The sequence below is a fragment of the Sparus aurata genome, chromosome 21, assembly GCF_900880675.1.
Source record: "Sparus aurata chromosome 21, fSpaAur1.1, whole genome shotgun sequence".
In the NCBI taxonomy this organism is placed as follows: Eukaryota; Metazoa; Chordata; class Actinopteri; order Spariformes; family Sparidae; genus Sparus; species Sparus aurata.
This window is the reverse complement of record NC_044207.1, coordinates 25,219,710-25,232,606: the sequence shown is the minus strand read 5'-3', so window position 1 is coordinate 25,232,606 and position 12,897 is coordinate 25,219,710. Positions and strand designations below refer to the sequence as shown.

At 43.8% G+C, this 12,897-nt stretch overlaps 2 protein-coding genes across 5 annotated transcripts in view; one reads left to right on the top strand and one right to left on the bottom strand.

Annotated features, from left to right (window-relative positions):
- Positions 1 to 12,897, top strand: part of LOC115572600 (complement C1q-like protein 2) — an 88,413-nt gene that overhangs the window by 17,833 nt on the left and 57,683 nt on the right. The window lies entirely within an intron of this gene.
- The window catches only part of LOC115572598 (voltage-gated potassium channel subunit beta-1), a 40,483-nt gene that overhangs the window by 21,981 nt on the left and 5,605 nt on the right, over positions 1 to 12,897 (bottom strand). The window contains 1 exon segment of the mRNA XM_075488162.1: positions 2,696 to 2,739. Coding sequence (XP_075344277.1) covers positions 2,696 to 2,739 — 44 coding nt within the window.

The following is a 12,897-nucleotide window of genomic DNA, read 5'->3' as shown; positions in this document are numbered from 1 at the left end:
ACATTTTTAAAGCTTCTTTATAAAGCTCGAGAAAGCAGCTGTATCTCTTGGATTAACCTTCACTTTCCTCACTTTCTCCTTCCGGCCTCAAACAGGGTGAACACCTGTCATCTGTCAAAAGCTAAAAGAGAGTTGATAAGTTATAGCGGTACTGAAGCTATCAATAAACACCCTTGTATCAGGCGTCAGATTTAGTCTTGGGTCGCGTAAGGTCCTCTTACAGTTGCCACGCACAAGTCGGTACCCAAAGGACTGTGCATACACAGGCACATACTGCGCTGATGTACCGAATTATCAAACTTTAAATAGAAAGAAGCAGCATCTGTTCCTCCTCCAAACAACATAGGCTGAAGAGAGAACTTTCATATTTTGCTGCCAATCGTCTGTTTCCTTATCCTGTCACATGCTGCTTGTTGTCATCTCCCGCTAATAAGAAATAATGCAAAAGCTGGTGTTAAATCTGAAGCGGAAGCGGGAGCAGATTGCCGTCTTTGGTGAGTTTTTCTAAACTTGCAATGGTCGAATAGAATATACTTTCTTTTACATTACCTGCTGCACAATTCACAAAGGAATACACTGACGTGTTGAAAAATTTACTTTGTCTTCTTGCCGAGAGTTAGAGGAGAAGACTGATACCACTCTCATGTCTCTACGGTTATAATGCGATTAGCGCAAACAGCTGGTTAGTTTAGCATAAAGAGTGGAAACAGGGGGAAACAGCTAGCTATGTCTCGAGGCTTAAAACTCACTAATTAACACGCTATGCTGTGTTTGTGTAATCCATACAAATACAGGGGTGTAAAAATTTGCCTGGAGTTTGCTTCCAGGAAGTAGCTGCACCCGGCCAACAAATAACACATAAGCCCCCGTAAAACCACGGCTTGCCGTCTTTTACAATTAGTTTTTTTTTAGCTGATGAACATTTTACACATGAAATGCAAAATGTTAATTAGTGAGGAGCTTTAGAGGTGTTGGTAGGCGTATGTTGTTAACGTCAGACCAAGGGCGGTTTTAGCATTTCGGGAGATTTGTGTCTTGTTGTTTTTGATTTATAAGCTTTATTTTGATGCTTATTTACATTCAAAGTGTGTGTTTTAATCGTTGAAAAATGATAACGTGTACCTCAAAAAATGTTGTTTACTTTCCAGATTATTAGTGAAGTGTGATGTCAGAAATATTGGCAGTTGGTAAAATTAGTATTTGTGTGGGTACCGAGTAGAAACAGAGTACTTTTGGCAACTTTTGTTATTGACACATTATGCTATAGTTGGAAAATGTTAAATGTACTGATGTTAACACAAGTTTATTGGAATATTAAATGTGCCACTCAACAATGATGACAAAATAAGTATTCTGATGATGTCGTTAAGTAGCGTGGGATCATGGGAGTTGTTGTCTTCATCATTTAACATCCATAATCGCCGATGAAATTATTATCCGATGTTCCTCAGGCAGAAACGTTCACGGACAAGGCAATGTGTTCAAAGTTTTGTTAAGCCGCGTTCGCCGACTTCCTTCCTCGCTGTGTGAAGCATCAGCTGATGTTTCCCCAGAAGTAAAAGCAAACAAAAATGAGCAAAAGAAACAAACTGTTACCCTGAATTAAACTGTTGATTTCTCTGGGTTTGAACATTGTGGGAAACATTTGGGATACATAACAAAAGTTTTGTAATTTTTTGATATTTTTAATGCGGCATGCTACACATTATATCTTTAAGCCCAGACAAAATGACCTGGAGATACAGATGCTAAGACAAAGTAAGGCTGTTTTCCCCTTTTCCTGCCTTTTTGCTAAGATAAGTGAATTGACTGCAGGCGGTAGCTCCTCAATTAGTGTTATCAATCTTCTCATCTAGGTCTCAAGAAAGCAAATGAGCCTATTCCACAAAATGATGGACTAATCCTTAAAAATTTGATTACGCAGTTGAGACGATAAAACCAAGAAACCCACGTAGACACAAATGCTATCGTTGCCTGTTTTGATCCCGGCAATGAAATTCTCTTTTCTCTCCCCGACTTGAAAACCAGTACAAGGAGGAATCGATGTTTTTGCTCAAGGGCACAACCGCGCGGCTCAGGCTTGCCAATAACGAGGCTCGAAACTAATCCTTTCAAGTTGAGCGATGCTTCCCTCTTCACTGTTCCTCCCTGCTGCTGCTGAATGAGCGCCGGCTGACCCTCTAAAAGAAAAATCGCTACAAAGATGATTAACTAACTGGTTCGCAGATCTTCCATCAGTAGATATGCTGCCGGATCTGTTGGGGGCGGCGCCGCATCATTTATTTGCTTTGTCAAGTCATTTCGTCCGCGGAGAACATCCCCCCCCCCCCTTCATGTGACTTTGCACGCACAGTACACAAAAGAGATTTACTAAACGGATCAGCCGTATCAAGATGAATGGGAGTGTTAAACGCTCTGGCGTGCATTGGATATGTGTGATAATTGGGCAACTTGTTTGCAGGAACCGGTGCTATTGATTAAATATTAACGTGGTAGATATTAACACTCTGCAAACAGCTCTGTGTTGTCTCTCATGACTCTCCATACGTTTGAAAGATGCATGAGATGAAATGATATAATGAGATTGCCATCTTCTGCAGGGCACACACACACACACACACAGATGAGTTAAGCCTACGTGGATGCTTACGAAATCGTTAGACATTTGCCTCTGATGCTAATTAAAAGTACTCACCGAGCCCCAGACAGGAGACACGCAACCCAGATTTCCCCAGGTTCCTGTGTGGAAAAACAGATTATGATTAACAAAACCAGAGTTGTTCAGGCTCAAGATGTCATCAGTCAAACGTGATTGCAATTACCACGCTCCCGTATTCCACTCTGGGCCAAACGAAAGGCAAAATCTATGTTGTTTTCGCATCCTAACTCGGGAGGCTGCAAACAAAATGATTTCAATTGCGGAGCTCGCAATAGGGGCAAAAAAAAAAGAAAAAAAAATCAATTGTAATTGCAGTATGTGGGGATTAGCAATAACAATGGCTGGTAGCTTCTCGCGTTTGATCGAGAGGAGAATCACCATCACACCTGCAACTATGAATCAGAATTGAGAGATTACAGGTGGGAGGACGTTTGATTTATTCCACCAATATGGATCCCACATTCTCCAGAAGAGGAGGGGAAGGTCCTCTAAGGAGCCTAAAAAAATATTCTGCTCATAACCGAGAAAAAATCCAATTACGTCTTTGTTCTGCGATCTTTTTGACCTCCGTCCCCCGTCCCCCCGTCATACCTCGCTCAAATCCCTTTTCTTACACCGATAGCCTTTGACATCCCTCTTTCAGCAGGGAGCACTTCAGTCCTCAGGCTTTCTACTGTTATTTTCTTCCCCACTAGATGCCACGCTCTCTTTCTCTCAAGCACACAGGTTGTATCATATCAGCATTTCTCAATATAGCTCCTCGCACAAACGCTCCATCCTCCTCCTGCTTCCTTAATGCATTCCCTCTACCTATTAACTGAGCAACGGAGCACCTCCTGAGATGCATCTCTTCGATTACAGCTAATTTACATCCAGCCGATCAGCGGCAGTGTAATACGGCACTTTCAACTCTCATTAACACCACGGAAGATAAACTTAAGACATCAGAGTTCTTGCCACCCTTGGCTTCACATCTAGTTTTACAATCTGTGCGGCGTCGGGTCCAGCTGAGACGATAAACTCGCTGAGCAGATCGTTTCCCGCCCCTGGCAACCACAGGTGTCTTCCCGCAGTGTGATGTATGCATCTTTGGGCACGGGAAAGCTGTGACAGGAGGGATCTACAGCCCCCGCAGAGGAGGACACGGCCATCTGATGGAGGAAATGATTCCCTGTGAAATTGAGACATATTCGCTTGGCGTCGCCGTTGAGACACACACTCGCAAGCAGCACACTTTATCTTGCGGCGAGAATTTGCCCAAATTCTCGACACAGAGACAACCTCAAATTACGGTCTTGGGGATTGAGCCTGGCCTTCTGCTCATTTCTTTTGCAGGCATTTACTCGTTACAACAAACGAGGCTGTAAAAGATGGCCGGCAGTTGTTTTCTCTTGCATGTCTGACAACTAATGCCCCGTCAAGATGCAGGCGGACAAATCCGAGCCCGTGCCCTCAGCAGATTCAATTAGTTGCCCAACACGAGGAAGTATCAGTCGTCGCGTCAGGAGTTTGAGCTGAGACAAACGGGGAAAACACGGAGAAGAAGGAAAGCGTTGGGATGATTTGATGCTTTGATGTATTGCGTAATTAAAGGCAGTGATAATAACATGACAGGAGGAAAACTCAGAGACAGATCCCTCCGCAGTCACAAGTCGTGGGATGCAGTCTTGTTTCTGATATGGTGGAGGAGTTTGGATATTGTATCCTCCGTCTCTCTGATGTATTATAGAGTGGGAGCTCTGATCCATGAAAGTGTGGGGGAGGGGGCTGTACTTTAGGTTATAAGTGCCATACTGACGGGATCTGTGTGTGTTCGGTCCGGGGGTTACTGAGGACGGCGGGCATTCAGGATAGGGCGATGCTCACTCGCTGCTGCATTTTTGTGCAAAGCATCCAGGGCAAAGCATCAGCTTAAAGGGAGAGTTCGCCCAAAAATCTAAAATGCTATTTATCCATCTGGTTTGGTGTGAGTTGTCGAGTCTTAGAGATAACGGTTGTAAAGATGTCTGCATTCTATCAAACAGCAGTGACCCTTCTCAGAAATCATGACTGGGTTACTCACGATAATCCACCGACCTTGTTGAGAGCTGTTTTACGTAGGAACTATTTTCTTTCAACCGTATCACTGCGCAGAAGGAAGCGTCCATCTACTCATGGACAAGAGGCTAGCTTAGTTAGCTAGCTGACGATTAGTGTTGTCAAAAATGTTGAAATATCGATCCTAGGACTGTCGCAATATGCCGTTACGTATTAAACGATTTAATATTACAAATGTGTTAATAATACAAATGTGATAATATCGTCTGAATACACATCACCTTCTCAAACGTTTCCGTATCTTTCAGTTCTCACTTTTTCCCAGTACATGACGGTTATACACCGTTTCCCGCCATAAAACAGTGTAATTGCTCTTTTTGTTAACATTTTGTAGAGTTAAGCCGTGGATGTTGTGTCAGTATTCACCGTGGCATTGAAACATGGCATTGATTACATACCTTTTTCATAATATACTGTATTGAAGAAATTGTGACATCCTGGCTAACATTACAGCTCAGCTAAGGAGGACGGCCTTAATGTTTACATCCCGCCCTGTCATTAGGGGTGGTGAAAAAAATCGATTAACGATTAATCGCGATTATAATATTGACGATTATGAATTGATTATTACATTTCCAAAGATCAATTTTCAAAAAAAATAATAATAATATATATTTTTTTTTGGAAATAGTAATACAAACTGGAGTCCTCCTCTTACTGGCTTCTGCTACATGGTCCACAGTCTGGAGCCAAGATATGTTATTCCATCCCAGAGCTTTTCACACTTAAATTGATTCCAAATCTTTACAAGGTGACAAAGCTTTCCGTGCAAGAGTCCCTCAACTCTGCTCACAGGGTAGCAATAACCTGCGATGCCTGGACATCCAGAGCTACAGTCTCATACGTGACCGTTACAGCTCATTATGTCAGCAGTTAATGGAAGCTAATGTCCTACGTACTTCAAACGAGAGCTATGGATGATAGCCACACAAGCGCAAATATGTATGAGTTTCTCAAAGCAATGGCAGACGAGTGTGGAATAGAGAAACACGCCCTGGTTCTCGTCACCGACAATGCTTCTAACATGAGTCCAGCTGCTGAGCTTGGCAACTTTCTTTTAACACTGAAAGACTACATTTAAAACAAAGTAAAACATAATAATTTGGATATTACAGTTACACTATACAATATTGGAGGTGCTGTGAGGTGTTACTCAAAAGAGAAGTAAAATAATTCAGCAGCTGACTGATGTTAAATGGAAGATCAATAATCGTTAATAATTGAAAATCGAATTGATAATCGTTAATAATCGAAAATCGATTTGTAATCGAATCGAGACTTCAATAATCGGAAACGAATCGAATCGGGAAATTCAGATGATTAACCACCCGTACCTGTCATGAGCACGAGCTTCTTGTCCACGAATAGATGCACGCTTTGTTCAGCAACGGTTGTACAGTTGCTGGTTGTTGTTCGTTAGAAAGTGCTTCCTACACAGAACTGCTCACAACAAGGTCTGCGGATTATCTTGAGTAACCAGGCCGTGGCGTCCAGACCGAAACAGTCTATATGGGTAAACAGCTCTACAGGTAAGAGGACAAATATGTATTTTTGATTTTGGGGTGAACTGTCCCTTTAATTGTTGAAAACCGTGCATACATTTGGCTGGCTGATACCTCTTTCAAGTTTCAAAGTGGCTCATTCATGCACGCTACCTCCACAATAAACAATCTTGCAGGCACGTACCATTTCCAAATAAAGCCGGCTGTCCTCGGAAAACTGCTAACTTTGTTTTTGGAGCTCCTCCATAAACTGAATTCGCAGTGTTTGTGCTTTAAATTCATAGAGTCTGTCTTAATGACGGGAGAAAAACAAAGCCGGAGTTTAGCAGGCGGAGAAAGCTGCCTCAGCCGTCCCCAGTTTTTTCTAGGGTTTCCGGAAGCTCGGCCACGAACCTGATTATTAACCACACAGCCTGCTAAAGTGCATTAAAAGATCTGTCCAGGTCTCAGAAGTGGGTGCCAGCAGAGGCACGCTGAAAGAGAAGCTAATGATTAAGGGGATTTACAGGATGTCATTTGCAACAAAGGGAAGAAAATTAATAACTCTGTATTTAAGAGAAAATTGGCGCTTGTGTGGAGGAAAATAGGGGCTGCTGGGATGCAGAGGCACAAGTACTTTATATAAGAACCCAGTCACCAGAACAAACGTTGGCACGTTTCTGCAAACGACAGATGTGTTGAGACTTCATGTTTCTCCACGCTGCAACTTCACAGCTATTGATGTTCTGTTTTCAGTTTTATGCTGTGACAACGCTTTGGTGAGGTTCAGACAGATCATCTTTTTGTCACCTTAAAAATATCTGACGGTTTGGCGTTTACAAGTGTTGAAACGCAGTATCGTCTCTTGCTTGACACCACCACGGTACCGTCCATCTCGTGACATGACCATGAGCTCATGCACATGTTACTTTGAATGCGACACGTGCAAATACTCAAAAGCTAGGTATGACTTGTACATATGTAACGTCTCTGAGGTTCACAGACACGCCAAATGCCGACATTTTCCTCTCGGTTGAGTATTTTGTATATGGTGATGGAAAGCACTTTGAGGAAAAGGACAACGCGTCTATACATACTTGCACACAAACAACTTTGAAAGCCGGCGAGTGTGGCTCGGTCCCTCATGCTTGGATGGTGCCCAAAAGAAGCCTTGAAGTAAAATGACAAATGAGTCATTTGAAGACGCCCCCTCACACAAACCTGTCACCACTTATGAACATCCTTGCGAGCTGTTGCTGCATGTATCCCGCTCTATTCTTAGTGGACCCCCCGTTCGAAAGAGAAACAACAAATGAACATCTGGTTGATTTATTGTGCTTAAATCTTCAGAGGGATCGCCCGTTTTTCTGTGGAAAGCACTTGTGTAGTCTCTTGTCACACTCTTATGATTTATTTCCTGATACTGGATGGTTCAAATGAGTATTTGTCAGCTAACACTTTTGTCAAGGTCTGCGAGCAGACGGATAAAACTCCTCGCTCCATCGCCGGGGATTAATGTAGACTAAGCAAACCCACACAAGCCAACCTTCCTGGGCGGAGGGATTAGACAACACCCACCTGCTCGGCTCCCACCCGCCCTCCTGATGTCAGCCATAATGTTGTTATCAAGATAATTCAGCGCAGGGGGAGAAAAAGGCGGGTCTTATTCTAAATATACCAAAGCCGGGGCCTGTGTGGGGGCGGTAAGAAAGTAGGGAAGTTAAACCAAGTACTTTTCAGGGGAGGAAAAAAAAATGAATAGATTAAGAATGAAAGACAAGCTCCAGCGGAGTTGCTAAGGAGAAAAAAAGAAAAAACACTGATGAAGCCTGCAGGCCTCGTGGTTGAATCTTCACCAATGACGGCGGAAGGAGAAAAGATGCAGAGGGGGAAGGAGACAGCGTGCAGACACTGGCAACAGACTGAGGCTTGCAGAATTGCAAAGTCCAAGCCTCGAGTCGAAGCAGATCAAATGCCCTCCACAGATAAAGCATTCTATATGACACACAATGGGAAATAGGAAATGACAGCCCGCTCCCTACAGGGCCCAGCGCTTGTTTGTTCGGAGAGAGTGTGAGTGCAATGACGAGCCGGAGTCAGTACCGGGCTTTCTGCTCTGTTTTACCAAAGGGCCACATTGTTTCGACTTCTTTTTTTTGTGTTTGTTGTTATGCTGTATACACGGACCCATCACAAACACTGTGTGGAAATCTACATTCTGAAGTGTACTGTGCCCATACTGTAATCTAACAGGGATAAAGGAGTGACGGGCCGAGGATCTCACACAGAATAAACTGCGTTTCAGGCTGGAAAACATGATTGAAGCTGGTGGCCTGTGGGTTGATCCGGTACTGAAAAACACGTGGGCAGATCTGAAGTGGTTGATTCAGAACGATTTCAGGGAGAGCTTCGGCAACGTGGGAAAATAAAAAAATAAAAAATAAAAAATCAGATCATGATAACTGGAGAACCTTCATACATTACTGATGGAAAGTGTGTCACGGTCTTCTTTTTAGGTTTTTTTATCTGTCCGCTGGTACTTGTCGAAAAAAACCGAGCAGGAATTTTTTCTGCTGCCTTTGTGGAGGATCTTTGAGGTGGTTCTGGAGGAGATTGGATTACCGAGTTGCTTTTCTGTTCGTGTATCTACTACACGGAGGTTTTGATGCTCTGGTTTGATAACGATAAGACAAAATCAACGCTGAATTTCAATTCAGTATCTCCGTTTCTGATCCAAAAAGGCTTTCTGCTGACCTCACCACATTTCTGTTAGTTTATAATAACAATAAAGAGAAGTTAGGACCCACATAGATTGATGTTTCACCCCGGTCGACAAACATGCACTGCAAAAACAATCTAGTCAAATATCTCGCAGCATTATGTCGCTCTTTCACCCTAAAATAACAGCGTCAAGATCATTTTAATGCATCAGTGACTTGTAATAGGGTGAATGGTGTCTATGTCACAGACAATCCGCCCCCCTATCAGGTAGCGGGTCGAAACTTGTAACGCTTTACTGCACTACATCACACACAGCAACAACTGTCACAAAATGTTTTCATATTTTACGGAGAAAATGTTTCTGTTGCGCCTGTGATCACCGTGATTCTGTGTTTTACGGATTTCCTGAAAGCATTTTGTAACTGCTGCGTACTGTAGCTGGAAGTCAGCTCTGTTTGCCGACTCTGAGGAGTGTTTATGTTTACCCCACTATCAGAGGAGCTTCACAGCGTTGGGAGATGGCGGTTCAAGGGCGGCTGTGGCTCAGGGGTAGAGTCAGCGTCTTGTCATCGGAAGGTCGCTGATTCGGTTCCCCTCGTCTGCATGTGAAAGTGTCTTTGGGCAAGATACCACTGCCAGCAGTGTATGAATGTATGTATGAAATACTGTCACTTTGGACAAAAGTGTCCACTAAATGCCCTAAAAAAATTAAAAATGTTTATGACCGGAATGGACACCAGAACCACAGCGAGGTGAACGGTCAACAGAATCAGACTCAGCAGCCTCTCTTGAGAGGTCGAACAGGACGTTGACGCAAGAGAAGAGATAAAAAGAGATGGTCACTGAGTGAGAGGCTGAAAAAGAGTAAATCTCCGACCGTTGAATATGCGACAATTAGCTGGATTGCCAAAGTATTCGTCTCGTGTTGGCTCCATTTGCAAAGTCATTAACTTGCTAGTTTTTGATCAGTCAAGTCGGCCCATTTCGACGGAGGTTTAGCCGGTAGCACGTTATAGCCAGGTATTTTTGTCTCTCGGTCAGGTAACGTTAGCTTGACGCGCTGTTACTGATCTGAGATGCAGCATTGCAAAATCACTTGAGCCTATATGTTGGACTCAAAACACAAGGTGTCAAGACATGACATTGTAATTGAGGCACCATATCGCACAACATACATATTCCTACATACTACGGCTTTAATATAAGACACCAGTCATCTGGAAAGTAACAGTCAGATTCTTAGTTGTTTGACATTTTTCAGTTGTTCAGTTTGCAGATTGCATTATTCTTTTTCACGCAAGAAAACACCTTGTTTCATTGTCTTTCCATTGATATTTGAAGAGGCCGTGTTCTTTGCAATTTACATTTTATTCTATTAGTATTACTGTTGTACGCACGCAGCCGTGTTTTTCTTTTCAGTTTTATTACTTCCAATTATCTTTGAGATTGCAGTCTGTTTACACTAAAGGAGGGAAAGGCAGGCACAGCAACACCATTATAAAACCATTATGCTTATAGAAGTTGTGACCTTTAATTAAAATGCTAAATCCATGCGAAGGTTGAGGCTCTTTAAACTGAGAGATTGGGCAGTTCTTACCCTGAGGGGGCTTTGTTTGGTCTTTAGGCTCCACGCCGCAGGGCTCCTGTTGTGCAACACCCTTGCCTCGTATTATTAGAACCACACATCACAGCAGAGCGCAACACGGCGGTAAATAATGCTGGAACATAAAATACATCTATCTTACTGAGGGGCGATGAAGACTTTTGATGCATGATGGGGAAAATACAAAACAAAACGAAAAAAAAAACAGCCCAAAACAGCAACCGAGAGCGCTGGGGTACGCGCTGCCAAACATTGTGTCTCTGAGCGAGAGCAGCGTGATGGGATCCAGTCATGCAAACACACACACGCATGTATGCACACACAGACACCTGCACACAAAAGTTCACCACGCAACACAAACACACAGCAGAGCAGCGAGAGAGCAGAAGCAAATCATGATTTACAGTGCATCCCGACAAAGAGCCACAGCGGCAGAATGCCTGTCGTCTTATCGGCATCAGGCCGCGCTATCGCTGGTACAAAAAAACCTGCAGACTTCTGTGTAATCGCGCCTCCGTACACCTCGTCTGGAGCCACTGAATGATATCAAGTGAATAACAATGTAGATTTTTTTTGCTGACTTCGTGCTAATAGAATCTGCAGTTGTATTCCCTGCAAAACTACTGTATAAAAAATATCTTTGACTAAGCTGATTAAACAACTAAAATTCAATTCTCATCCTCCTGAGATACGAGCAGAAGAAATCCATCCTCCGCTAAGAATTTTGTTGAATCAGGGGAATTGTAGTGTTTACCAAATCTCTCTTACACCAGTATTTAAATCATTATTTTTTTGCTTCAAGGTCTGATAGCCCATTGGTTTATTAAATTGAGAGACTCAAAAGGGGATTTTTAATTAAAAGAATCGCGGCTAGAGGCGCACACAGTCAACCCATCAGTGCAAGAATGACACGCGCTCTGGGGGCTGCTCCACAGATGGAAAAACTTCCATACGGCTCGCACTTAAACGCCACTGCATCGCACATTCCTCACACTGTCGGCACACAGATGTATGCACAGCAGAGCGTGCCTCCCTCTCTGCTGGACGCTGATAAGCCTGCATGTGAAGGAACCAGCAGAAGGGATTTTTTTCTTTTTTGCATCCATCTGCAGCACAGCTCCGAACCAACCAACCAACCAACCAACCAACTGCAATCTTCCCTCCGAAACCTCCTGGACTGTCAAAAGGCCGTCTGCTGCCTAATGACCATTATGAACTCCAGTCCAGGCGACCAGGGGCTCCCGACCAGGAGCCAGAAATAATCTGCAAGATTTGTGAAGCCAGCAACAAACGCCGTGTTCGGTCGCATCACAAATTTTGGCCTGCGTGTGTGTGGTTTGTGCATATTTTTGTGAGGTCAAACAGCCTTGTTCGGTTGCAACGAGGGGACACCACACGTAGAAGTATACTATATTTGGATCGCCATGACAACCGAAATGCTGCGGAGGGTGGTATTATTAGTTTATGCCCGCTCGCTCGTTCGCTCGCTCGCTCACATCTTCTGCTTCGACTTGCTACGCCTTCGGAGGTTCAGTGCGGAGCCTCACACGTCTATCGCACATACATGCACTCATGTGTGCAATGCAATGTGCCAGCCGTACGCCCACACACACACACACACACACACACTCAAGCTCCCGTCTTTGTGAAAGAGCGCCTTCATTTGTTATCGCAGGCTTGAAAACTTCAAAGATTTAATTGCTGACTTTTGCTTCGCCTCAACAGAAAGAGAGATTCCTTGTCAGATGGCGCCCGAAGCAGAAAAAAGTACTGTAAGGTTAAGAGTCAGAGGTTTGGAGAAAGGGTGGAACGAGGCACAGAGCACCTGAAGTGAGAGGAACAGGAAGCAGAGAGGGGATGCGACGGATGAGATTTTTTTTTTCATCCAATATTTGCTCCGCCGCGGTGAAAAACAGGGGATTTGCTGACGGGCTGGAGGAAGATTTACGACTAATATCCTCCACCTGCTTTTTAAGAGGGAGCTACAAGGACGAGCAAATCCTCGCGTCGCCACCCAGAGTAAACAGACGCATCTCACGAGCCGCGCGCTGTAGGCTCCTCCGTCGGTTCAGTTTGTAACCTTAAAAAGAAAGAAAACTCTTGTTGTTGTTTTCTTGTTTCTTTAAAGATGAATGAACCAGTTAGCACAATGGCGTCACCAGGCATGTTTGGTGCCGGGGAACAGATTGAAGTTGGCCATTTCAATGTTGTTATGGAAACGAGATGAGATTGTGTGACAAGCAGACACTTATCACATTTTGCCGCTCCGCATCCAATCTGCAGCGATTCTGCTAATTGCCTCCTCTCTGTGAACTGACCCGCGTGCCCCAATTTTT